Source organism: Phyllosticta citribraziliensis (genome assembly GCF_038025025.1).
Source record: "Phyllosticta citribraziliensis strain CPC 17464 chromosome Unknown J3D65scaffold_2, whole genome shotgun sequence".
In the NCBI taxonomy this organism is placed as follows: domain Eukaryota; kingdom Fungi; phylum Ascomycota; class Dothideomycetes; order Botryosphaeriales; family Phyllostictaceae; genus Phyllosticta; species Phyllosticta citribraziliensis.
Window position 1 is genome coordinate 1784703 of NW_027117339.1, and position 24304 is coordinate 1809006.

The window sequence follows — 24304 nt, forward strand, 5'->3', positions numbered from 1 at the left end:
GTCAGCGACTGCCAACGGCGAAGAAGCATCCTTTGGTGCTACTCATGGTGGCCGAGGTTCATTTGTGGTCAGCGCAGTCGAATTGAGGCGACGACCGAATGACCACGGGCACGACGTCTTGATGTCTTGAACTTTTTCCACGTCGCTCCAAAATGCCGGCCGTCCAAAAGGTCAGTCGAGGGGCTTTTCTCTCAGCTCACTCGACCTCACCTGATCCCCAAGGAAAATCCAAACACCGCAACCAAAGATGCTCGCCGTGCCGAGTCAATTCAACGGCGCTTCGCGCGCATAATTTTTCCCAATCAAGAACAGACTGGGCACCAAAGTACATGCTCCGCACACGGAGTATTCAAAGACTGGATTTCAAGTCGTCGTGGTGATGATGGTAGTGCACGGGTACAGATCCCTCGTCATTTGCTCAAATTGCCCAAGTGCATTTCTACTCAACCGATCAACCCATCGAGCTGAGTCGATTGCCTCGAGGCGCCCTTTCGTAGCCAAGGGATGTTGAGGGCGAGAGGTAAACGAGGAGGAACTCCTGTGAAAGGTGATGGGGGCGGAGCAAATGGTTGTGCAGCGTGCTTCGTGAGTCGCTCCATAGATAGACCTTGAAGTGGTGCAGCCCAGCACCGTTGAGCTGTTGCGCATTGAGCGGTGCTGGTGCGAGACGAGTAACGACGACGCCGCACAACGAGCGTCGCCTTGGCCGTATCCATGCGGTGATCGCACAGGGCAGACTAAAGAGACACAACACAAAAGGACAAGGGCATGGATGTAAGAGCAAGGGCCAGGGCGGACGGGGAGCAGGGCGCTACCTACGGACGGACGCGCCGCCATTCATCGTTCGCCTGACGGCGGACGCGGGGACCACACTTTGTTTGGCGCCCGTCTGCCTTGGAGCTTCGTGCACCGTTTTAGGCGTCGCGTCAGACGTATTTTTGTAGCCGTGTCGAATGCGAATAGTGATTAGCTGATGAGTACCAAATATGCTCGTGTTGAGAGACTGTGCAGCAGCAGCATGAATTGTTGCCTATATCGTAGAGCAGCGCAGGATTCAGGTTGGGTCGGTGATGTTTGCCTGGCTGTCACATCGCGCATCTGTCTCACTCTCAGCGGGCACCAATGTAATGGACAGCGCGGCGAGCGAGCGGTCGACTTGGTTTGTTCAGCGAATCTTAAATCGACCAAATCACCAACACACGAGAGGGCAGCCCGCCAGCCAGCCAGCCAGCCAAGTAAGCAAGCAATCCGCCCTTCCTCGTGCGCTCCCGACCCGTCCTCCGCGTGTGTGCGTGGGCAGCCGGAAGGCAGAGCCGTCGGTCAAGCCACCTACTGAAAACCAACGCCATCACCGCTGCCATGACCGCGCGTGGCGTGCTGACTGGCTGACTACACCGAGTAGCAAAACACTTGACGCGCCCCCTCCGTAGCCGCCAGCAGGCAGCAGCGTGTTTTTCGATACCTCTTTCTTTGTTGGATGCGGATCCTAATGCCCGCCATGTGTCAGTCGAGCCAGCCAGCCAGCCGCGACCGGCCGGCTCGCTAGCTCCTATGCGCTAGTGGGGCGTGGTCCCAGAGAAAGGTTGCCTACTGGGAAAGGGCTCGCGCGGAAACAAAGGGCGACGGACAGCTTCAGATCTGGTTTCGGACCGGTGACGATGGATTTCTTTCGGTTCCGGGATGGATGAGACGGCGCCGGGCTGCCGATGAGCCGGGGGATCAGTAAGAGTCGGTGATGTACATGTCGGCGGAGGGATGGATCAAAGCCTCCAAGCGACATGTATTTTGGGGTTGTTTGAGAACGTAGATGACGCTGCGTGGGATCGCTTTTAGCATTTGATCCCAGCAGCCAATCCGTTGACCTCATCGACGGACCAGTGGCTGTGTACGCTGCAAGCTGAGAAGGAAACGGAAAGGTCACTAGTGGACATGTTTGGCCCGTCGACTAGAGTGTGTTGGGGCACGTTGTCCAGACCATGGCCTCAGTCGCCGCATCCGGCCGTCTGACTGATTGCACGCAGCGACCACGCCGCACAAACGTGCTCTTCGCGAGCGGGTTCCCGATGTCGAGTGTTTGATTTCACGTTTGAAAAGCGTTGGAAAGAGCTGAAAGAATGCGGTGCCATGCGGGCGTGCCGTGTGGCGGCCGTGGATTTCTCACACGTTGCAAAGAACGCAAACGGCATTCCTGAGGGAGCAAGGCAGTGGCAGTGCAGATTGTGGTCCCGCGCTGGAATGTTTCATTCCTCTGATCTTCGCCACTTGGCTCGTCGCCAAATGTTGAGTCGATGATGATCCTCGACCGGTCACGATTGTTTGTTACACACGCCTTCCCCCCTCCCAGCCACCGGCCGTCGTGTAGCTCTTTTGGCTCGGGAGCGGTGTAGACTTTTGGTTGATGTTAAAGGCATAGTCGATGCGGACCAGAAAGCCAACACCGTGGTCGACGACTACCACGAAACTTGCTGCGACCCACGCTCTTGAAACACTTGTGCCCACATCGGCTGCGCCTGTGAAAGTGTGGGCCACTCGCTAGCTTTGATCAATGTTGTACACAAGTCGGTATGTGCGCATAACGGTTCGACTTATGGCCAAATGGCCTTGCAACAACGTGCTTGAAGATGTAATGATGATGACATGGCTATGGTCACGTAAGACGAGCGATTTGTTTCAAGCGTCAGGAGGAGGGCCAAAACGGCCATGAGACTCGGAAACGAGACCGAAGTTGGCGCATGTGGTGCATGAAAAGGAGGGGAAAAAAAAAAAAAAAAAACATGAGAGAGGTTGGCGACAATAGCCGCTGACAGACCATACGCACGTTTCCGACGGGTGTATCACCGGGAGCCATCTTGCGACGACGCTGTTCCCAAACCCGGTTGTTGGGAAAAGTAGCACTCAGTGTGGCATGCCGGGCGTCAATAATAACGAGTGCTAAGTCTGCAAGAAACCTTTGAGCCATGTGGGAGACCAGTACGGAGCGTGTGTGCAGCCGAGATATTCTCCGAGGGAGCACGGAATGAGTAGGATTCCGCCCGCGTTGCTCAGAGAGGGTGTGGGGGGCGCATGACACGGGCGGCTCTCCAACATGCGCATCAAATTGTTGCAATCAAAGGCATGGGCTGGTTGGACGAACCAAGAGTGGTCTGGACGCAGCAGTCAGTACATGGCGGGTAGTACAGGGTGGCCATGGAGGAGGGTTGCTTTTTTGGGGGGATAGCGGAAGGCCGAAAGCGAGTGGACTTTGCAAAGGGCTTGCTCGCCCTGGCGCCGTGACCGGAATGTGCGACAAAGAGCTCAGAGAGAGAGAGAGAGAGAGAGGTCGCGGCCGTTTGTCGCTAGCGCGTTGCAGAACGTGACTGTCGTCTGTAGCGGTTCTTCATGGCGTCATGCGGACCAACGAAACCACGAGACTAGGGACATGTGGGCTGACGGGCGAGGCCAGAGCCGTTGATGGGGACGGTGGGCAGGGAGCTCTTTTTTCTTTCTTTTTTTTTTTTCGGTTCGTATTGTGCGGATATTGTCGCTGGTCGCAGGGGACAGACAGGAGAAGGGGGGCTCGGCGGAGTTGGAGTGGTTCGAGGGTCGAGGGTCGAAGTGTGGTGGTGGTTCGCGGGACCCCAGGCAGGCCGAGATTGGCGAGCGGCACAGGAAGACTCCCTGACATGGACTTTGAGTGGCGGCCAGTCGGCTTGCAGAAGGCGTGGCACAGATGGATGTCTCGTTGCGCCGGGCAATCAAGATTGGGGTGGTACGAGGGGGGAAGGCGTGTGCGAGGGTGTCGATGGCCAACGATGATGGGATGGACGAGAGATTGAGGCGAGTGGCATGAGAAATGCAGGCGTGCATGGGCGTCCCGCCGTTGCGGGCGGGCGGACAGAGGGGGGCGAGGACCACGAGAGAAGTGAGAGCACAGCGGAGACGAGCGAGGGCGTGAGCGAGTGGGACGTGGACGTGGAGACGGATGGATGATGGACAAGGACAAGGGCCGCACTGACGGGCGGAGAGCCACGAGGCTGGGGCTGTAAGGAAAAGGAAAAGCGAGAAAGAATACGCATGTGTCAGCACCTGAGTCGTGATCGTGGTCGTGGTCGTCGTCGTGGTCGCGGTCGCGGGTGAGTCATGGCTGGCTGGCTTAACCCGGCGGCTCCACGTGCATCCAGTCTTCAACTCTGCGTCCCGCTGCTTTGGGATGGCCCGAGTCGTGCCATGCAAGGCACGCCCAGAGCCACCACCGCCAGCCCAGGGCAGCCCAGCCCAGCCCAGCGAACTGCCCTGCTCTGCTCCACGTACTGCATCTTTGCCCATCTCACACCTCACTCCGACTGACGCTGCGCTGCTCGCTGCTCGCTGCTCGCTGCTCGCCTTCATCTGGCTCCTGCGTCGTCCAGGTCGCCCTCCCCTCCCCACCTCAATCACGGCAGCTTCCTTGTCCCTGCCATCGGCCCCGGGCCCTGCACCTCCCCCTCGCTCGCCCTCGCCCTCGCCCTCGCCCTCGCTCCTGTCAGGTCCCCCCGCCCGCCTACTGTAGGGAAAACGAAGTCGCCGCCCCAGCTCCTCTCCTCCCCTCCCCTCCGCTCTGCCTCGCTTTCACCCACACCAATCCACCCCTCGATTCGACAGTGAGAACCACCGCACCGCTACCAAGTCTCCCAGGCAATTCCGCGCGCCCTGTCCCCTTGCCGGCCTGCCCGCTCGTGACCGCCTCAGTCTCAATCTGGTCTTTCGTGCAACCGCGTAGTCGTGCGCCACCGTTTCCGACTCCCCTTGAAGCCCACCGTCTTACGCCCGACCCCGACCCCGACCCTCGAACTCGATCCCCTCCCCCAGAGACCAGAGACCAGAGACCAGAGACGTCCACTCGACCTGACGCCAACGCCGCTGTTCACCGCGCGCGCCTAGCTCTTTCTTCGTTCTTCGTTCTTACCCACCTGCGTACCTGCCTACCGTACTCTCTCGTCCATCCCTCTGGTCCACCTCGCCTCGCCTCGCCTCGCTCCGCTCGCTTGCTTCGCATGACCATTGCCTGCAACATCCCGCCATCCCCCATCACCCGGGTCTTGTCCACTCTCCTCGAATCCTTCTTTGCGCCATCGCCTCCATCCCACGCTCCCACCGCTCTCAAGCCTCGTTCCGCATTTCGGCTGCAGCCACGCACCCTTTGGCTCCCAGGCGCCTGCCGTTCCTCGATGCTCTGCTTCTAGCCGCCTTCTGCATCCGTCTCGATTCGGCCCGGACGCAAAGGTGCTGTCGCTGCTGCCACCAAAAACCTACCATTCCTTTGGCTCGACTACCTCCAGTCTACTTGCCTCGCTCACCCTGTCCGCCTGTCAACCGCAATCCCAATTATTGCGCCCCTTCCTCTACCGTACTTGCCGACTGTAAGTGTGCTCCTTCCCTTGACATGCACGCGTCACGCTCGTGGCCACCCCTCCCCCCTCCCCCCCCCCCCCGTCTCGGCTCATCTCAAAGTAAATCTTCGCGACTCTCCGTCAGCCTGCTAACAGGGGACAGCTTTTCGGCTCTTGTCATTGCTCGAGAGCCTTTCGGCTGATCTGCACGCCTGGCGCTCTTCGCATTTCGCATTGACTTCCCAGCTTTGAGGCCTTTACGGGAACAATCCCGCCGTTGCGACTCTGCTACGTCCAAGCTTCCCAAGGTTCCCGGGCGGCACTTCCTAGCGGTATCAAGACCGCTTCCGACCAACCACCTTGGCAGCTGTCGACACCTTTTCAAAGCTCGACCACGCTCGTGTCGAACCTCAGCCCTCGACGACCTCACGTGAGATCCGGCCTTTTCCACTCCCATCACCATGTCACAGGCCACCGCCCTGCCTTCCATTGCGTCCTTGACCAATGCCCTTCCCCACGACCACCATCAGATGCCGCACAGGCACCAGTCGGACGCTCGCGACTCTGGCAACTGGTCCATTTCTCAGACCCAAAGCAAGCACTCTTCCGGCGTGTCGAACAACACCGGCCTCCAGCTGCAGACAATTCTCAACGCCGAGGACTCGCCATCACGAAACTCGATACCAGAGACGCCACATTCGGTCCGCCACCTTTCACAGGCGCCAACCTCGCTGCCATCCTTCAACCACACGTTCGAAAACCGCCAGAGTCTCGATGCAAGCTCCTCGCACCTGGAGTCGCGCCGCAGCAGCGTCGACAGTCGCATGAATGCTGGCATGAGCCATCTTGCCATCAGTCCCTCGTCGCCTTACGAGAGCCAAAATGCATCTCGCGTGTCTCTGGTCTCGACACTGCAGCAGCAACGGGGTATCACCAATGACCAGAGACCAAACGGTGGTCCGCCACCCCTTTCGCCCTTGGGTCCCAGAACCTCGTTGCGGGCCAATCAACCACCTCGTCGGGCACCGGTCATCAACCCTAACCCGCGCAGTGTTTCCGGTATGCCGGATCCCATGGCAGCTGCTCCCACCAAGGGTTTCCCGTGGGCCTTCCCGGACCAAGCCGAACCGGACGATCGTCGTGGCTCCAGCAGTGGAGACTCCAGCATAGAGAGGTCGACCCGATCAATCCCCTCGCGGCAGAATAGCTTCGCAACGTCCATCAACAGCAGCATCTACAATGTCGATTCTCAACTGCCACCCGGTCAAAAGAGATTCGACGATGGTGAGCTGCTCATCTCTTATTTCAAATTGTCTTTCTAACGGTTGCAGAAATCCCGCACACCCACCATCACTCCATGCAGCACCGCAACGTGACGAGCCTCCAGGCCGAACATCCTTCTTCGGCCGGTACTGGCAATTACAGCAGGACCCCGGAACTGCGCGTCAGCCACAAGATGGCCGAAAGAAAGAGGAGGAGCGAGATGAAAACCCTATTCGACGAGCTGAATGGCATCTTGCCCAGCTCCGCAGGAAGCAAGTCGAGCAAGTGGGAAATTCTCACAAAGTGTAAGCGGGTCTAGCTTCGCCACTTGCGCACTGACTAACAACGTTCAGCGATCGATTACATCAAAAGTCTTCAGCGAAACTACGACAGGTTGCAGGCAGACAATGCGCGCATGCGACAGGAGTCCGCCGCCGTGTCGATGAATGGTCGTTCCGAAGAGATGGCTCGCGAGAACGCTGAACTCAAGCACGAATTGCACGCCGCCTGGGCTCAGCTACGGCAAATGGATCCCAACCACCCTCACGTGTACGGTCCAATGACCAACTACCTCGCCCAACAAAACAACCAAACCCCAGCTCAGAACGGACCTGGTCAGCAAAATGTTCTTCCTCCGTTGCAGCAGCACCCGGTGGGCTCTCAATGGACGAACGGCACTCCTGCCCAACAGACGACGGCCATGCAGGGCGTCGAATTTGCTGGCGGACGGGCATACAACCACAGATGATGGTTTGCACCGCGATGAAGCGCTTCTCCAAAGCTCCGCCAGCTCCTCCCAGCGTAATGCATAACATACGACAATTTACCAGCTGCATCACTTTCGGATGCGGCTTGAACTTCCGGTTTTCCCTCGATTTCAGTTTCACGCATTGTACGATAGGGCTCCTCTGCATACCTTATACCACTACGACGGGACTACACCCGGACTCCGATATATTTACTCCAAGGGACTTGTTATCATGTCCTCAGCGGCATGGGGTCGCCGTTCGGCCCTATGCCCCTTCCGACTTCGCTACACTTTCTCCAGGATTCCCACAATGTTCTCCTTGTCGCCGCAATCTTGCTCACGGCTGCCAGTGTTTCATCTATTTGGGTTGCTGCTTCCATGGCGCATGCTGTTGATTATGGGAATACCCACAAAATGCGGCGTGGGTTATCAAAATAAAGACAGGGGCAAAATGCAATCAATCGATTTCGACACATGCGACAGCGCATTTTCAATATTTCCACGTCGAGCCAAATGTTTCTTTGAGCTTATGGCTATTCCTCGATTACTTGGACGCCCCCTTTCCTCTCCTGCACTTTTCGCTTTTTCTTCTGGCAACTCACGTGGCTACATGGATTCTCTCCATCTTAATGGGACCAAAGACTTGGGCGCTCTCAGCTTCCGCCTTTCTCGCTGTTATGTAGAACAGGCAAATGCCTCACCGCGACATCCTATCACACCTTTTCTTTGAAGCTTGTTCCAGCTGGCCCTTCTGGCTTTTGATGGATACACACTCTACAATAACTCGTGGAATGAGATCAAGGCTTGCATTCACTCCAATCCTGTGATTTCTCAATGATCTTTCTGCGTCTGCAACCACCCGCGAAGTCAGAATTCACCGACTACGATACCTCGATGCAGATGGCCCAAGTCAGGTCTCGGAATGGTGAACTCGCTCGTCGGATACTGCCTCGCCTGTCGCAACACAAAGCATGTCGGCACACAGCATCGGGCCTACTAGTTGCCGACTCATCAACAGAAGAGTCGCGATGGAAAACAGATAGGAGTAGCACCGAGACTGCAACCGCCGATGAGTGCCTCCCAATGCACCAGAACGCGCATCATTCAATCACGCCTCGCCATTGACGTATGGTACCTGGGGAAGCGGCAGCGCGAGGCCAAATGGATAAGGACACCCATTTCCGCATCAGGCATCCACGGCATTCCACATGATGAACACGAGCGCCACGTGCTGCGGCTTGCTTTTCGGTTCTGCTTGCTTACCGGGTACAACAACACAGTAACGACGAGCCCTTCGGTCAGCCCTCTTTCCACTGCCGGCGCAGGTAGGCAACCTACTTTTGGTTGGCTTGACTGAAAGTTCGGTGAGTGGATGGGTGCATGCATCCGACTTCGCCACACTTACGACGACGCTCTCTCGTCTTCGTTCTTCGTCTGCCGTCCGTCGGTCTAGGTGTAGCCAAGACCCGAGACAAGAAGACGCCTGCCTATCACTTTTTTTCATTCCTTCTTTCTTGACACACCGATCTCCGGTCTTGTCGGCGAAAGGAGATCTACACCCGATGTTTCCTCTCTGTCCTGCAGTCTCTGCCGTGCGAGCATGGGGGAAAGGGGGGGTTGCCAGCATGCCGGGCGTAGGGGCCTGAGAAGAAGGACTGCAGCCGTGCTTATCAGATCAAATCCGAATGAGTGGTTTGCAGAGCCGTCGAAAACGACGCTTGTACACATCACCACATGACGAAGCATCCTGTGCTTCAACTCTACTTGCTGCGGAAGTTCTGCACCACGCGATGCCACCACGCGTCTCCACTCACATTTCCGCATCGTGGCAACATCACAGAGAAAAGTCCTCCAGCAAACAAAATGCACCAAATGCCCATCGTCATATTGCGGCTTCGTGATTGTCGTGATTCGCCGCACCCCGGCGTCGATGCCGCGGATCGAGGCAAGCAGTCTGGCCAATCACAAAGGCAACGGGCTGAGCCTATTTTGTTTTCCGCTCGCCACGTTCTCTTACTCGCCGGCGCGCGCTCCCGTGTCGAATGCGGTGGTGTGTGTGTGTGTGTGTGGGGGGGGGGGCAAGGGGGGTAGGGGTAGGGATGGGCTATGCAGGGTCCTGGTGTGTGTGCAGAAGGTGGTGGGTGGGTGGGCAAGTCCAGCACCCAATCACTCGCCCGCTCATCCACACAGCGACACATGGGCTTCTTCGTCCATTATTCACTCCATGGGCATTCGGTTTTTTCGTCGTCGTCGTCGGCGAATGGATTTCGTGGTGACACACAGACCAGTCTTCCTTCAGTCCCCGATCATTCGTCTGTATCATCCGGCGAGACCGTTCTCGTGAACAGCTAGCAGCCTCAGATGTGCTCTCTTCGCGCGGCGCGACAGTCGGTCCACGACATTCAGACGTGCGCATGCCATATGCGTGGTGAGCTTAGCCTCCTGCTTCCGCCGTTACCGCGAGCAAGCGCGCCCGACCATTTGGCTCGCATGCCTTCCGCATCGGGAAGACATGGGAATTCGAGGGGTCCAAAGTCGATGCGGTCTCGAAAAGGGTTTCCTGCGAGATGCGTGCGGCGGCTTGGATGGCGGTGCTAGAGTTTGACGGGTTTAGAGATTGGGAAGGACTTGGGTTGGGTTGGGTGGTGATGGTGGTGTGCGAGCGCGCGCATGGCTTGTTGGGTGCAGTGGGAGTAGCGGCCAGCATGGACAAGGTGTGGCGATATCTGTGGATGGCAATGATGTGCGTCGGAAAGCATGGTTTCTGCCAGCTAGTTTTGGGAGCGGGAACGGCAAGAGTATTGTTTGGAAACTCTAGAGACTCGCGTCGACCCTAGCCTTCGTCTCGTTCTCGTTCGTCTCGTGGCTCTCGTTTGCAAACCATGTATGTCTTTTGCGTGAAGACAGACTTTTACGATGTTGAAGAGGGAATGAGACATCAACGGTCCTGATGGGAAGTATATCAGATTTGTTGGTCTCTGTTCGTATCTTGTGCAGTGAAAGTATGCCCATACGGCCGCTTGGAAAATTCAGAATCTCTCTTGACGATACAGCAAACACCGTCTCGAACCACCAGAGTTGGCGCAGTCTCGCATCGCACAACTCCTCGGCCGACCAACTCTATCCCGGGATCCCGTTTCGTCAGGATCCTTTTCAGCCTCCTCCGCGATACATACTTTGGAGGCGAGCCAGCAACCCAACAGCGCGACCATGCCGAAAGCGAAGAAAAGACCGCGTTCCAACCGCAAAACGCCTCCCGCCGCTATCACGGTCTGCCAGCACTACAAGTTACGACAACGCCAAAGGCCGGCTCCCGATTCAAGAAGGACACGGAGTAGTGCAGAAGAAAAGAGTCGAGATTTGCCAATACCGGCGCGGCAGTGATCGCCCACAAGAGCTCGCTGAAGCGGCAGGGCCCCCCGACCCCAACCTGGTCCGGGAAGCCCGCCGTCCGCGTGCCTACAGGCATGCCACGCGGCGATCGGCTTTTGCTTCCCTGCTCTCCCTTGGCTGGCGGGCTGGCTGGGCTTGTCTACGCCTCCAAACCGCATACGACAGTTGCGTTGCAGCGGCCGGCCCCCAACAGACACACAGACAACCTAGGCAACTGGCAAACTTCAGCCTCTTTTGGGGGATGGATGCATGCGTGCCACATGCGTGTCCCTTTCCTTCCTGCTTACCCGACGACCGACCGACCTCCTCCCTGCGGTGCTTCTGGCTAGAAATGCTTCGGTGACCGCGGCCTGAGCAAAGCGAGTTGAGCTAATTTAGAACCAGCGGCCAAGCCTGGCCAAGCACATGCGCAAAGACAAGGGAGGAGAGATGGAATGGGAGCAGGCGACCAGACCTGCCCAACGAGGAAATCCAATTGCCGATATGGATGGCTTGACTTTCATGGCGAAGCGTTTGCTTTTTTTTTTTTTTTTTTTTTTTTTTTTTTTGGTTTGTTCAGCTCTACGGACACCGTACCACCGATCAGCGCCAGATAACCAGAGCACTGACTACTGCCCTGTCCTGGAGCATTGGGGCCGGCACAAAAGAGTAGTCGCGCTTTGGACTCCTACTTTAGAATAGCAACAAGAAGCTCCCACAATGATTGACTTTCTTACTATCCCCGTCTGCCCATTGCTTACATACAGAGAGTACGACGGTACCAGTCGGCCAGCCGGACAGACGCATTCGGGAAAGGAGCCGGCCGCTCAGCCAGCCAACCACTGCAGCCAACGACCAGGAAGCCAGCCAGGGCAAACCAAACCCCCCGGCTCCTCCGCCCTTCCCTCCCATTGCCATGCGCGGGGGCGGCGGGCAGCGGACGCACGCGCGCCCCGGCATGCACATTGCACGCATGCTCGGCACGCCTTAAAACAACAATACAGACAAAACCGCAAAAAGCCACGCTGCTGCCACGCGAGTGGCGAACCGGTGCCTGACTCGCTCGCCGTGCGCCGCGGCGGCGGCGGGTGCGGCTGGAAGCCGACGGACATGGTTGATGGATGTGCAGTTTTTGAATGGTGGTGGAGGAGCGGGCGTGCCGCATGAGGATAAGCTGTTTTTCTTTTTCTTCTTTTTTCTTCTTTCTTTTTTTTGGTCCTCGCTGTGCCATGCTAGACAGGGTCGGAGCGCTGGCGGCGAGGCGACGGACGCACGCGGTATGCAAGCAGCGGCGCGGCGGGCAGCTGAGGTTGTTGCTGTACCACCACTCGAGTTGGTGTAACTTTTCATGACTGGGCTCTTGACCAGTACACTGCTCTCGTTGAGCTGTGGCCGTCGCGGTCATTCCACGCGTAGAATCTGGAGCCACTGATTGCCCATGCGCACACTCCTCGCATCAATTGTGCAATTTATCAACTCTACTCCCTTGCCGAATACTACGGGCGAGGACAATGGCACAAGGACCTCCTAGCGGCCGGCCAGCTGCCGTGTAGCTGCAAGTATACTGCGTCGTGTTATGGTTGTACCCTATGGACTGCAACCATGCATTCATATGTAACTGCCGGCGGCCGCTGCTGAGTAAAAACTCAGACTGAGTCGGTCACGACCAGGGTTGTCGTGGTGTAAGACGGTGTGGCCAAGCATTGTCCGCACTCTACTTCTCAACTCCGATCGTCTACTCCCGCTCGCTGCTCGGCGATAGTTGCAACACAGGCCAGTTTTGCTGCCATCGGACCCTGTGTGTGGATTTCCAGCTGTTACGAGGGTCTCGTTGCACGGCATGACATTCCGCATCAATCAGACTGCTCCTGCTGCTAGTCATGCCGGAGGGCCATCGTCCGTCATTCGTTTTTCGTCGCTCGCGACGGACAGCTCTGTTACCTACCCCAAGGCCGAATGCGGCTCGCTACGACATATCAGTCTTCACGAGAGATGAACGCCTATCCAGCGGAGAAGCGCGTAGCCGCACGGTAGAGTAAATGGAGACATCACAGAAGGTCTTTGTGAACCGCAATCTCACCGCCTGTTTCAAACAAGCAGGAATCATGCAGAGCCGGCCCGTCATTGTCAGTGTCAAAACATGCACGAAATGCATAATGGGCTCTGCTCGCTAGACAACCTCCTGACCCGTGACCTTCATCATCATCATCATCATCACCACCACCACCACAAGGCGTTTGATGATCCGCAACCAAATCGCCCCACTCCGCCCCGACCACGCGCATGGACGGACGGTTCGACGGTCCGCGGCGAACGGCCGACGGAACCAGCTCGAGTGCTCGACCGATTTTCCCACGTTGTCGCCGCCGAGCGAATCAGGAAATGGGACGTTGACCGCGATACGATGCCCGACGCCGGGTGTTGGGGTTTTGGATGGCCAGAGCGGTCGGCTCCACATCCCAAGCCCGCCGTTCGCTTGTACCCACTTGTCTGACGCTGCTTTTCTGGTTTGCTGTGGCCGATGCTGCCGCTGTGGCCAAGTGGCTGGTGCTGGTTTTGCTTGGTAAGGAGGTTAACTGGCTGCTCTCTGTTTCCCAAAATTACAATGCACCGTCTCGATAGATGACATCGTGTTCGTGAACGTGTTCAGGGGGAGCAAGAAAAATGGATTCAACGAAGGTGGTGGGCAAACATTTACCGTGCCATCTTTTCTCCATTTTTGACGACGCCGCTGCAAATTATGAGTCTCATTTGGGAATGCCCATGTGATAGTCGGACACCGTGTCAGCTTTCAATCCTTCTTCTAAGTAATCAGTGACATATTGAACTCTTTGTGTTGAACCGCCGGCATGGGGATGTCCATACCAGGAAAGCCACCAAGCCATCCGGCAAGCAGAAAAAGCTGTGGGCATTCCTCTGTACTGTCCCGATAATGACGCACGACCTGTGACAGGGACCAGAAGTCGTCTCCAGGAGCTCACGCGTGGTTGGAATGCTGGCTCTCCTCACGCTCTCAGAAGTTTAGATTTGGCAATCTTTGTGGTAGGGGTGATGTCTGACAGACACACGCATGCTGTCAGTCGGTCTAATAGGGGACAATTGCACATATCCGAAACAGTCGTCAGTTTGCAAGCAGTGCGTTCAGCCAAAGTGTCGCAACCACAACGGAAGATACTCAGGGCTCGAGAGGAACATGCTCTCAAGCAATCTTGTCGAACAAAATATTCTGTCTTTCGATTTCCGGGTTCCATCTGTAGCGCGGTCCGACGGTGGAAGCTCCGCGCTGGTGCCTCAAAGTTGCATAGTAGGCACCACGCGGAACTGCGGATACCACTGCTGATGTCAGAGACCAGGGTATGAGATCGTTTACGACCCACAACAGACCTCTTTTTAGCAATGACTGTTGCCGCCGCTGGTCGCAGACGGGTGGTAATAGCCAAGGAGTCCACACTGGTAAGGTTATAGGATACGCTTGTAGATGACAAGTCTAGGGTTGTCTTGAAAGTGTGCTGAGGCTAGGTGTGCGATCGTGATATTTGTTGACCAGGCCTTGTAGAGGGCATAATGTTCTTGATGGAACCCATAAGCAACCGCTTAGAGATCCGGTAGTTCCGGTAGGCGCAAGTAAGACGCCAGCATTTGGAAATGAGTGCTCTTTCACGACTTCACGTCGTCCTAGAAGGAATGACTGGGCTCAAGGGCCGATGAAGCGGGGTTGGTGCAACTCGACGATTTAGTTGTCAAAGTAGTATAGGGCTGACGTTGCCTGAAAAGACGTGCTTTCTGTGGAGTGTCGTTGTGTCTTCATTTGTGTGCTATTGGCCGCTTATGGTCAGTGAGCTTACAATATCTAGACAAACTCGTCATACTTCCAGTCACATTCGCGGCATTTCACACTCGGCAACCCTTCCGCGGGAATTTCTTTCGTGGGGCTCACCTTGAGTTTGCCATGCGGTGTTTTCGTTCCAAGTCATTCATCTCATACCTCAATATTGCTTGTAACTCTCTCGACTCCCACCTTCGTGATGACCATCTCGCGTTTTCGAGCTCCTTCACTTGTCTCTTCAGCCGACGATCTTCACAGCTTCCATTCAAGAACAACCAACTTCGACAAATCCACTCCACGACGTCAAGCATTCCCTCTTCTGGCGGCTCAAGCGATATAGTGAAGTCTCGGCGCTCCAAAATAGGCAGTAATGGCGTCAAGAAGTGTCTTGGCCGCGACTGCGGCCCATTCGATGGGGTCTTGTCGGAGCAATGGTATTCGCAGGATCACCTCCTTATCTCGCATGAAAGCCGCCCAGGGCGCACTCGCCGAGACGGCCGTCGAGCAACACCTTCCAGTTCCTGAATTCGCCAAGACTCGCACGAGACAAGCCCCTGAAAAAGTCGACGAGTTTTGGCGCAAGATCCCTGGATGGGAGGATGTGTCGGCAGATGATTTCACAAGCTACCGATGGAGTGTAGGTCGATCACACCGTCTCTTGGTTAGTCTTGATTGCTAGAAGTCAGAGTCTGACCTTTTCAGTGCAAGAACCTGGTCGAGGGAAAACAAAAGTTACATCGCTTCCTCGAGAGGGTTCTCCCAGAAACTATTCCTACAACTGGCGTCATCAGCAGCAGTACAGAGCCTCGCGAGCGGCTCATCGAGGATGTCTTCAACGGGATCTCAGACGCGACAATGTCTGTTCGTGTGATATGAGCTGTCCACAAATCGTCCGAGGGAAGCAGACTAATGCAGTCTCAAGGCCGTACACTCTCAGCCGAATCGACTGGAGTAACCCACGCAACGACCCAATTTTCCGCCAGTTCATAACTACCAGATCGATCATGAAACCCGATCACCCGAATCTGACGCTAGACTCGTTGGAAGAGAAGGCCGATTCTCCTGTCCCAGGTTTGGTCCATCGCTACCCAGACAAAGCGCTTTTTCTTCGTAGGTTCAACAGACGCGGCGCTGGTTATGCCAGTGTCTTGCGCATCCAACATTGCATCGATTGACCATCTATCTTAAGCTCTTTCCGTCTGCCCGACGTATTGCGTATTCTGCACTCGATCCTACGCAGTTGGCGCCAATACCGACAGCGTGGAGAAAGACTCTCTTAAGCCAGGACGCTCGCGATGGGAGGCAGTGTTCAAGTACGTCCAACGTACGCCGGAAATCCAAGATATTGTCGTTTCCGGAGGAGACTCGTACCAGCTACTGCCTCAGCATATCGAAATGATTGGCAACTGGCTGGTCTCAACTCCCCACATACGTCGGTTCAGATTCGCTTCCAAAGGGCTCGCGGTCTGCCCGACTCGGCTGATTGACTCCAAGGACACTTGGTTCGACGCTCTTGTCGCCGTGTCTGATAAGGCCAGGAAGGCTGGGAAGGCCATGGCTCTCCACACTCACTTCAACCATCCCAACGAGATTTCTTGGATCACGGAGAAGGCCTGTCGCAGACTGTTCGAAGCAGGCGTGACAGTGCGGAATCAATCTGTCCTGCTCCGTGGCGTCAATGACGACGCTGAGACGATGTCGACTCTGATCCGGAAATTGGCGGACAACAACATTTTTCCAGTATGAAAACGTAATTCTGAAGGCTGAGGATTTGGCGCTGACCTGGCCCAGTACTATGTTTACCAACATGACATGGTGCAGAAGTCGGAGCACTTGCGAACGCCGTTGCAAACTATGCTCGACTTGGAAGCCAGCATCAGGGGCTCGATTGCCGGCTTCATGATGCCGCAGTTCGTAGTGGACCTCCCCGGGGGTGGTGGCAAGCGCTTGGCGGGCACTCACACATCATATGACCGCAAGACGGGCGTGTCGAAGTTTGTTGCGCCAGCGTTGACGGGTCGCGGCAAGGAAAACAAGGTCTATGAGTATCACGACCCAGTAGACTCGCTTCAGCGTCCACTGCTTCAGTAGGTCGCGTACTAACACGTCTGTCGAGCGTGTTCCAGTAGCTCGCCGCTTTGGAGACAATGAAAGGGAGGACCGAGACGAGTGAATTTCCTGCGAATTGCGGGCGATGTTCCGTTTGTTGTAATTTGTGGTGTTGAAGATGGTTGGAGTTGGCCGGCCAGCCGAGGCAACCACAGTTCTGAATGCGGCGGGGCCAATCAAAGGTGGGGAAGCGACCAGGATAGCAGCTGCCCCTCCGCCCTCTATCAGCGCCGGTCTCTCACGCATTTCTCCTCTCCTTTCTCTCTCTCTCCTTTCAGAATGCCAGTCGAGGAACTGAATCTTGACCAATACCGCATCACCGCACAGGAGCTTCAGGCACTGTCTGCAAAATGCCTTGAAGCGCGCGAACGGGCATACTGTACGTGAGATCTGCACCTGCACCCCTCTCTCCCTGTCAGTGCACATCAATTGCGCGACTGGCTCAGCGGCAGCCCTTGTCGCTGCTGCTTGCGTGACGTCTTTGCAACACCAGACTCTCCTGCCCTTCGCGATTCTCTTTCTGGACGCTCCAAGATGTTGCGTTGGCGTCGCCGCCACCATCGCGCTCTAGCCCTCATCCCACTTTCAATCAACCAGTGGCGCTATGAGTCCCGAGTCTCCTGATCTCAGAACTAACGCTGGATTCCAAAGGCCCATACTCCCAATTCCGCGTCGGCGCCGCCTTGCTCTTGCGACCGCAATCCGAATCGACTACGGCCACCGCTGAACACAACATCGTCATAGGCGCAAACGTCGAAAACGCTGCCTATCCTGTCGGCACATGCGCGGAACGTGTCGCCGTCGGTACGGCCGTGGTCCAAGGGTACAAGCGCGGTGACATTCGCGCTGTGGGCGTTGCGACGGACATTGAAGGATACTGTAGTCCTTGTGGCATGTGCCGGCAGTTCTTGAGGGAATTCTTGGATGTGAGTCGACCTCTCGCCTGTGAAAGATGTCAAAAGCTTCGACACAGTGCGGCTCTGGGTTGGACAGCAAGGTTTCGAGCATCGGCGGATCAGCAGGCATCTGAGCTGGTGGACTGCTTGGCACAGGTCCTTCTCGGGCATGCGTCACTAATTTCACGCTTCTGTGCCTGCATTTCACACCCGACCACCTGCGTGGCGATTAGAGCTGATGCTAACGGCCTGTTCCCCTAGCTTGATACCCCGATATTCATGCACAACAAGGACGGCAACTTCCAGGTCAAGACGATGGGAGAGCTGCTACCCATGTCCTTCGGTCCAGATGTCTTGCCACCGCCAGAAGAGCTTCTCGCCTCGAGAGCAGGCTGACGTGCCATTTATGGCATGGTAAGAGTAGTCAGGCGTCTTGGACTATGGAATTCGACGGATGGACAGGCCGTCACGGAGCATGGAGTGAAATAGAGTACGGGGTGTTAGGAGTGGTCAGGTGAGCTCGTGAGTGTTGTTCGCCTTTGTGGAGTAGTATGAAGGCGATTTGTGCAGTATTCGGCCAATAGGTTATAAAGATGGGATGATCAGAATTGAATTCGTGCCTAACATACACAGTCCCAAAAGCCTCCGAGTATCAATGTTCTGGTACATGCCTTTTTACAAGCATCAAGAAACTGCTCAGCTGACTGATTCTTCATATTGGAACAGTCAAGGGGCTCATAACTCTGTCTACACATCAGCTTTCACGGCACAAATTCAACGCCTTTTCGCTTTCAATGAATCAGGGGAAACTCACGTGGCTCCTCCATCCACCACCATATTGGCACCAGTGACATAGCTGCTGAATCCACTTGCTAGGAAACCGGCAACCTTACCCACTTCCTGAGGCAGGCCGGCGCGTCCCAGCGCAATGTGATCGCGCTGCGCCTTTTGAGATTGGAGATCCGCCGGGTTCGGCGGCAGTTGGGAGCGCCCCAGGTCCATGTCGAGGGAGAGACCGACGTCGATTTGGCCCGGCGAGATGCAGTTGATGCGAATGTTGGTGCCCTTGAGGGATGTGACACCGGCGCGGACCACGCCGAGGGCGGCGTGCGATGTCATTGTGAAGCATGGGCCCCAGCAGCCTGCGCTGGCATTAGAGACACAGCGAAGAAGGTGTGTAGCCGAGGATTGAAATGCTGCTGTTTCTGATCTCACACATGACCACTCACCACCATATGTGCTTGCTACACTCGCCACGACAATGATACTCCCATACTCGACCTCTTTAGGCGCCGCATTTGGATATTTCCCCCTCGGCGTCGTCTTAGCCATGGCAGGCGGCGCGTATTTGAGAGCGAAAAAGGGCGCCATAGCATTGGCCTCGAAGCACTTGCGCAAATCGCTTGGAGCCGTCGTCTCGAGCGTCGGCGGGCCCAGCAGGCCGCACGACGACACCCACACGTCGAGCCTGCCCCAGGCGTTGAGTATGTCGTCGATGAGCGTCAGCGTGTCTTCTTCCGTCGCCGGGTTGAGCGGGTACGGGATGATCTTGGTGTTGGGGTGTACGCTGTTCACGGCCGCGGGCAGATCGTGCGGCTGATCTTGAGGCGTTGTCGAACATGCTGGTCAAGTTGTTGGTGAGCTATCGGGTAGGTGTGGCAATTGAAGTTACCGTAAACGCACGCGGCGCCGTGCGCTTCACGTTGTCAGCCGAGTTACTTGTTGGACATGGGAGAATTCCTACCAGCAAGCTCCATTGTGATGGCACTCCCAATGGGTTGCGTTGCGCCTGTGACAACACATACGAAGCCGTACTGTGCTGAGTGATCAGTGACAGTTCCATGTCGACAGCTCCACCTCCCGCACCAGCCATTGTGGATTGCAGGTTTTCAGTTCGTCTTTCTTTGCATACCAGCTTTCCGTCTGATCGATATGGCGAGAGATGTTCTGGATCCATGCTACTGAGAACCTTGGGGTCTGGAGCGGCTGGAGACATATTTGCGAACAGGTCGAGATCGAATTGACTTGGGGAATGCTATAGCACCCAAACAGCGGCTTCAGTCGGGTAGGCAAAATGCATCAGATCGTTGCCTTACAAATCCCAGCGAGATATCCACACTGCTAAAGCAGCTAATCCGTAGCAATATTTTGGTTCTTCACAGCACTTCCACGCTCCACGGAGAAAGCGCGCTGCGGGGCTTATCGCTGATAAGCGCTGCATATGATGCGGCTGGTGGGATTGCTAGCAGGGAATGCGGAGGTGGGTTTGGAAATCTGTTACGTTCATGAGCTGCTTCTATTTGCCAGCGGCTTTCACATTCCCAATCAAGAGTAATATGATGGTCGGCCTGGTAGCTTGAGATGAACGAAGATTTGGCGCACTACGTCCAAGCTGAGCGCTCCGAAGATATAAGTCTTGAATTCATTGCTTTTCCCTTCTACCCGAAATCCCCAAGATCCATGCTGGAGACTTCATCACCGTGCCAAATCGTAAGTCAGAAGCAATTCGAATTGCTGCTCTGCCCTGACATTACACAACACCTGACGTTTCTTGCACTTATTCGTCATCCTCGTTCTCGTTGATGACCTCCTCTTCGGCTTCCTCCTCAAACGTGTTGTCCGGGACCTGGTACAGACGGAGGACCGGCTTATTGGGGTCCTTGACCAGGACGTACTTGCCCTCGGGCATCTTGAGACAGAAGTCAACAATAGTGCGGACAATGCCCCAGCCGTTGGCAAGATTGAGGGCCATCTGGTTGGCGAATTCACGGGGCTTGTTGCTGAGAACACCGAGGATGACGTGGTCGTTGTTGTTCTTGGGGTTCGCGCGAGAGACGAAACTGAGGTTCATGTTAGCATTTTCCCTCAAGAAAAATACGAGTAATGCTCACCCAAGCTTCATCGTGTCAGCCTTGGCCAAGATACTCTGCACAGTCCAGCGAGCGAGCTTGCAGCTGTTGTTCTTCATTTCAGTAGCAAGGACAGCACCCCTCTGGCTGGCAAGCTTGGTGCGCCAGTCAAGAGCACCACCGCTGCCCTGAGCCTTGTTGTCAAATTCGTTGAGAGCCTTGATGGTGACAAATTGGTCTTCGCCATTGATGTTGTTCTTGATGGTAGCGTCAACCTCCGTCCTGACAATGAGGTTGAGGGGCTCGTCGTCGTTGGTGAGCGAGAGGTCAAAGCGGCGGTACTTGTACGCCTTTGACGCCGGAGGGTCGGTCTCCTCTTCCTCGTTGTAGAAGGGGTGGGGGTGCGGCATGTCCTTCTTGTTCGTCTGCGACTCCTGCACAACCTGCAGGGGAAAGACGTTGTTGATGTGGGTGGCTTCCATCATGAGGGCGTGAGGGTTGTTGAGGGTGTCCTTGTTGCCCTCCGAGGTCTCCAGCGGTGCGTCCATCGCGTTCTCGTTGACCGTGACCATGTCAATGGTAGAGTTGTCGCGCTTGTCAATGAAGACCTGGTTGCGGCGGCGCGTGATGACCAAATCCCAGGGGTATACGGACTTGGGTGCGCACATGAGCATGGACAAGATGTTGTCTGTCGCAAAGATCGTGGCCTCGTCCTTCTCTGCAAGCTCCTGGATGATGGGGTCGCTGGAGGTGGTGACATTGTAGGCCGCGCGGTCGAGGACCTGGAGCTTCTTCTCGGATGTCTTCGCACCGGGGGCCTTGTCGTAGACACGGTCGTAGTAGTAGAGGAATCCGTATGCGTCAAGGTCCTCGCCATCGGGAGTCTCGAGGTTGAGCTTGGACAGACGCGCAAAGTCAATCTCCTCCAGGACGGACCAGTCGGGCTTGACCTGGACGGAGGCGTCCCTGTTGCGCTGAGGCTTGTCGTCTCTCCAGCCAAAGCGCCTGCCACCACGACCTCCGCGTCCGCCGCGGTTGTCATATCCACCCTGCGGCTTTCCACCAACACGCTGGAAGGTTCCTCTGCCACCGCGGGCTGCTGCTCCACCACGTTGTCCACGGCCGCGGAACACGGTGCCGCCGCCACGCCCAAAGCCACGAGTCCTTGCGGAAGTGCGGGTGTTGTCGACGACGGAGAATGTGGCCTCCTCTTCGGCAGCCTGGATCGAGAAAGGGTTGTTCGCCTGGGACGCGCCGTAGACCTGCTGATCTGCGTAGGAGTTTAGCTTCAATACTGAAAGCCATTGTGTCGCAAAAGTGATACAAACACTGGAAACTCACCCCTGTAGTTCCTGTTGCCGTAATTCTGGCGACCGCCGCGTCCTTCACGGTCCTTGCCTTCGGTCCAGTCGGCCATGCGTCCAAGCTTGTCGCCCTTGGAGTAGGGTGCGTACGGGACGCCATCGAGCATAGTCTCGCTGGAGACGGGCGGTCCCCAGCTATCGCTGGACGGCAAAGCCGCAACGAGGTCGAGCAACGAGGTAGGGGCCATGATTGTGGTGGGGTGGAAGGGTGTTGCCGAACAAAGTGCGCGTTCAGTGACCGGAATTTTGATATCTTGGCGCGCTCTGAGTAAGCGACGCCTCGATCGGATGCGGGGCGGCTACCGGTGGATTTCACGCCGCGCCACTTCCTGCTCCCTTCACCCTTCAACAACATTCCAAGTCTTTGTTTCTCGAGCCTTATTTCCTTTTATCACCGGTTACATTCATGAGTGCAAGTTACTTGCCCTGCAACATGCAAAAGGCTCCCACTTACCCTTAACACCAAGGCCAGTGCTTACACCTCAAACTCTGGAAATGATGGCTTTTTTGACATCACCTCATCTGCGCCTCCTTCGTGATTCTAGAGATGAAAAACTTGGAGCTCTTAGTGCACATTTCTGCACCAACATCTCACAGAGATGATGAACATTACAGGCGACTGGCTGAGGCCGCAGACGACTTTGAAGCCACGGCCAAAATTAGTTGCACAGCACTAGATGGAGATCAGTCTGTGGAAATATTAGATTCTCGCGAGGAGGAGAATGGCGTAAATCAACAAGATGGACACTCTAATCTTGATTGCCCGCAACCGAAAACCGCAAAGCCTCAAAATGCTGCCGTCTTCCGCACGGCCACTCAATCGAACCAAGTAGGGCCTGGCCATGAATCCCTGCAACAGAACACGCCGTCAGCCAAATTCAAGGACAAGACGCCTATCCGGTATGGGGCAGCCCCGGATTTCGGAAGTTTTACAAGCACTTCAACGACACCAATCCAACACTCCGATAAAATCAAGCGGCGATGGTCCAAACAGCAGACGTCATCAAAGAAGCGTCCTGTGTTTCGCTTGTCTCAGAAAAGCCTCGAGGAAGCATCAACCAAAAATGGGACGCAGGAGTTCGTGGAGAACACGCAACAGGCTTTGGCTGCGTTGATAGATTACATCCCCAGCTCATTCCTGGTACAGCACGACTCGGTTTATGGGAATTGTGACGAAAGTCGGTCTCATAAACGACGACGTCTTTCAGTGGACGATGCCGCGACTTTGGACTTTGGACAGCCCCAGGCATCCGTCCTACAATCACCGACTGCGCCTCCAGCAGAAGAACCAGCAGAAGAATTAGCAGTTGACCATTCGAGGATACCTTCTGAACATCCCGAAAATCATGGTTCAAATTCCCAGCTGCGAGATAGTTACGGCCTCAGCAACTCGCACTCGCAGGGCTCTTCAAAGAGCCAAGGATTATGGCCAGAAATCGTTATGGGTCCGACCATGTCTTTCGAATTACCACTGCACGGATCACAACAGTCGCAGGCGCACACCGACGAAAATGAGGGCACCCACAATGTTGAAATTCCTACAGCAAGGGATCAGCCTCCTAATGGTGTAGAGTTGTCGGTAGATGCATCCCAACCCCACGATGACACGAGAAACTCCTTTAATTTGCTCCGAGATCTCTCTGCGCAAATGGACGGGCTTCACGAAGAACAGGCTTCGGAAACTGCAGCACCGAAAAAGGAACACACGACAACTGACTTCAACTTTGCCTCTCTGCCAATTGAGCTCGAGCCTCCCCCTCCCAAGACTGCGAATAGGGGAGTTTTCGATGAATCCACTCAGACGCTTGAGTCTTTCGGTCAATCCTTGAGCCTCGACAGATATTTTAACCCGTTATCCAAAACTCGACACATCAAAGATGACGAGCGGGGCTGCTGGATAATCGAGACGAATGGTTGGAGGCTCAAGTATCAGTACGAATTCTGGACACAATTGAGAGACCTAATCACCACTGGGCGTCTTGGTGCTGTTCGTTGTCAGCGAAACACACCTCAAAATTACCCTTGGATAGGCACAGACGGCAAGGAAAACGAGGGGCTCGGAACGGTCTGGGTTTTCTGTTGGGGACAGGTCGTGACTCAAATTTGGCTCACCATGCTTGTCCAAAGCCACAGAGAGATTGAAAAATCCCATGCTCGTTGGACAATCGGATCTCCAGAGGATCTGGAAGTGGTCGTTCAGATGCCCTAGATTGCCCTTCATGTTTTTCTAATTTGGCGGTGGTCAGATGGGCACAAGTTGTGCGTTGCGTCGAAAAACATGGCAACACGTCTGGTATACCACAAAGACCTTTATCAATACAATGAAATCAAATCAATGTTGGAACTGGAAAACGTGTACGGGGGGATGTTGTTTTAGCCTGGCTAAGGTATTGTAGTGGCCGGTGCCATGTGACATCTTGGCTGCAATGCGGCCACCTGATTCGGCCCCCGGCCCGCCGCGTGCACCAAATCGGCGGTGTCAAGTCCCGATAGCATCATCGGTTCGGTACTCTCAACCATCTCCAGTTG

At 55.6% G+C, this 24304-nt stretch overlaps 10 protein-coding genes across 10 annotated transcripts; 6 read left to right on the forward strand and 4 right to left on the reverse strand.

Annotated features, from left to right (window-relative positions):
• Nucleotides 1-314: 314 nt before the first annotated feature.
• On the reverse strand, nucleotides 315-919 carry J3D65DRAFT_614255 (uncharacterized protein). Its single transcript, XM_066799187.1, has one exon. The coding sequence runs from the start codon at nucleotides 835-837 to the stop codon at nucleotides 364-366; it is 474 nt and encodes a 157-aa protein (XP_066658862.1). The 5' UTR covers nucleotides 838-919; the 3' UTR covers nucleotides 315-363.
• An 87-nt stretch (nucleotides 920-1006) lies between these two features.
• On the reverse strand, nucleotides 1007-1995 carry J3D65DRAFT_220939 (uncharacterized protein). Its single transcript, XM_066794586.1, has 2 exons — nucleotides 1588-1995; nucleotides 1007-1486 (listed from the first exon to the last, which is right to left on the reverse strand). Exons 1-2 carry the CDS (start codon nucleotides 1865-1867, stop codon nucleotides 1176-1178), a joined length of 591 nt encoding a protein of 196 aa, XP_066658863.1. The 5' UTR covers nucleotides 1868-1995; the 3' UTR covers nucleotides 1007-1175.
• A 3577-nt stretch (nucleotides 1996-5572) lies between these two features.
• J3D65DRAFT_220963 (uncharacterized protein) lies at nucleotides 5573-7482 on the forward strand. Its single transcript, XM_066794587.1, has 3 exons — nucleotides 5573-6632; nucleotides 6680-6916; nucleotides 6965-7482. Exons 1-3 carry the CDS (start codon nucleotides 5810-5812, stop codon nucleotides 7357-7359), a joined length of 1455 nt encoding a protein of 484 aa, XP_066658864.1. The 5' UTR covers nucleotides 5573-5809; the 3' UTR covers nucleotides 7360-7482.
• On the forward strand, nucleotides 7088-8317 carry J3D65DRAFT_220976 (uncharacterized protein). Its single transcript, XM_066794588.1, has one exon. It carries the CDS (start codon nucleotides 7457-7459, stop codon nucleotides 8087-8089), a length of 633 nt encoding a protein of 210 aa, XP_066658865.1. The 5' UTR covers nucleotides 7088-7456; the 3' UTR covers nucleotides 8090-8317.
• Nucleotides 8318-10214: 1897 nt separating this feature from the next.
• J3D65DRAFT_220988 (uncharacterized protein) lies at nucleotides 10215-11260 on the forward strand. The gene has a single exon (XM_066794589.1). The coding sequence runs from the start codon at nucleotides 10310-10312 to the stop codon at nucleotides 11093-11095; it is 786 nt and encodes a 261-aa protein (XP_066658866.1). The 5' UTR covers nucleotides 10215-10309; the 3' UTR covers nucleotides 11096-11260.
• Nucleotides 11261-14528: 3268 nt separating this feature from the next.
• J3D65DRAFT_614280 (L-lysine-aminomutase) lies at nucleotides 14529-16938 on the forward strand. Its single transcript, XM_066799188.1, has 5 exons — nucleotides 14529-15194; nucleotides 15260-15414; nucleotides 15480-15667; nucleotides 15747-16297; nucleotides 16349-16938. Exons 1-5 carry the CDS (start codon nucleotides 14928-14930, stop codon nucleotides 16646-16648), a joined length of 1461 nt encoding a protein of 486 aa, XP_066658867.1. The 5' UTR covers nucleotides 14529-14927; the 3' UTR covers nucleotides 16649-16938.
• Nucleotides 16625-18225, forward strand: J3D65DRAFT_221042 (cytidine deaminase-like protein). The gene is made up of 4 exons (XM_066794590.1): nucleotides 16625-17045; nucleotides 17318-17592; nucleotides 17824-18076; nucleotides 18196-18225. The coding sequence occupies exons 1-3, from the start codon at nucleotides 16946-16948 to the stop codon at nucleotides 17956-17958; spliced, it is 510 nt and encodes a 169-aa protein (XP_066658868.1). The 5' UTR covers nucleotides 16625-16945; the 3' UTR covers nucleotides 17959-18076; nucleotides 18196-18225.
• J3D65DRAFT_614285 (uncharacterized protein) lies at nucleotides 18163-19376 on the reverse strand. The gene is made up of 4 exons (XM_066799189.1): nucleotides 19307-19376; nucleotides 19235-19258; nucleotides 18377-19184; nucleotides 18163-18305 (listed from the first exon to the last, which is right to left on the reverse strand). Exons 1-4 carry the CDS (start codon nucleotides 19317-19319, stop codon nucleotides 18275-18277), a joined length of 876 nt encoding a protein of 291 aa, XP_066658869.1. The 5' UTR covers nucleotides 19320-19376; the 3' UTR covers nucleotides 18163-18274.
• Nucleotides 19377-20119: 743 nt separating this feature from the next.
• Nucleotides 20120-21963, reverse strand: J3D65DRAFT_548339 (eukaryotic translation initiation factor 3 subunit D; the record flags this gene model as incomplete). The annotated part of the gene is made up of 3 exons (XM_066796903.1): nucleotides 20120-20402; nucleotides 20454-21681; nucleotides 21753-21963. 3 exons carry the CDS (start codon nucleotides 21961-21963, stop codon nucleotides 20120-20122), a joined length of 1722 nt encoding a protein of 573 aa, XP_066658870.1.
• Nucleotides 21964-22121: 158 nt separating this feature from the next.
• J3D65DRAFT_614295 (uncharacterized protein) lies at nucleotides 22122-24111 on the forward strand. Its single transcript, XM_066799190.1, has 2 exons — nucleotides 22122-22187; nucleotides 22243-24111. The coding sequence occupies exon 2, from the start codon at nucleotides 22323-22325 to the stop codon at nucleotides 23982-23984; it is 1662 nt and encodes a 553-aa protein (XP_066658871.1). The 5' UTR covers nucleotides 22122-22187; nucleotides 22243-22322; the 3' UTR covers nucleotides 23985-24111.
• The last annotated feature ends 193 nt before the right edge of the window (nucleotides 24112-24304 follow it).

Coding starts and splice junctions, on each gene's coding strand:
- J3D65DRAFT_614255 (XM_066799187.1), bottom strand. CDS start 837: ATGGCGGCGCGTCCGTCCGTAGGTAGCGCCCTGCTCCCCGTCCGCCCT.
- J3D65DRAFT_220939 (XM_066794586.1), bottom strand. CDS start 1,867: ATGAGGTCAACGGATTGGCTGCTGGGATCAAATGCTAAAAGCGATCCC. Junction 1,487..1,587: donor CGCGAGCCCTTTCCCAGTAG/GCAACCTTTCTC, acceptor GGCGGGCATTAG/GATCCGCATCCAACAAAGAA.
- J3D65DRAFT_220963 (XM_066794587.1), top strand. CDS start 5,810: ATGTCACAGGCCACCGCCCTGCCTTCCATTGCGTCCTTGACCAATGCC. Junction 6,633..6,679: donor TCAAAAGAGATTCGACGATG/GTGAGCTGCTCA, acceptor TAACGGTTGCAG/AAATCCCGCACACCCACCAT. Junction 6,917..6,964: donor GTGGGAAATTCTCACAAAGT/GTAAGCGGGTCT, acceptor AACAACGTTCAG/CGATCGATTACATCAAAAGT.
- J3D65DRAFT_220976 (XM_066794588.1), top strand. CDS start 7,457: ATGCGGCTTGAACTTCCGGTTTTCCCTCGATTTCAGTTTCACGCATTG.
- J3D65DRAFT_220988 (XM_066794589.1), top strand. CDS start 10,310: ATGGGAAGTATATCAGATTTGTTGGTCTCTGTTCGTATCTTGTGCAGT.
- J3D65DRAFT_614280 (XM_066799188.1), top strand. CDS start 14,928: ATGGCGTCAAGAAGTGTCTTGGCCGCGACTGCGGCCCATTCGATGGGG. Junction 15,668..15,746: donor AGACAAAGCGCTTTTTCTTC/GTAGGTTCAACA, acceptor ATCTATCTTAAG/CTCTTTCCGTCTGCCCGACG. Junction 16,298..16,348: donor CGGACAACAACATTTTTCCA/GTATGAAAACGT, acceptor GACCTGGCCCAG/TACTATGTTTACCAACATGA.
- J3D65DRAFT_221042 (XM_066794590.1), top strand. CDS start 16,946: ATGCCAGTCGAGGAACTGAATCTTGACCAATACCGCATCACCGCACAG. Junction 17,046..17,317: donor AGCGCGCGAACGGGCATACT/GTACGTGAGATC, acceptor TGGATTCCAAAG/GCCCATACTCCCAATTCCGC. Junction 17,593..17,823: donor TCTTGAGGGAATTCTTGGAT/GTGAGTCGACCT, acceptor CTGTTCCCCTAG/CTTGATACCCCGATATTCAT.
- J3D65DRAFT_614285 (XM_066799189.1), bottom strand. Junction 19,185..19,234: donor CGGCGCCGCGTGCGTTTACG/GTAACTTCAATT, acceptor CAACTTGACCAG/CATGTTCGACAACGCCTCAA. Junction 18,306..18,376: donor GTGGTGGATGGAGGAGCCAC/GTGAGTTTCCCC, acceptor ATGTGTAGACAG/AGTTATGAGCCCCTTGACTG.
- J3D65DRAFT_614295 (XM_066799190.1), top strand. CDS start 22,323: ATGAAAAACTTGGAGCTCTTAGTGCACATTTCTGCACCAACATCTCAC.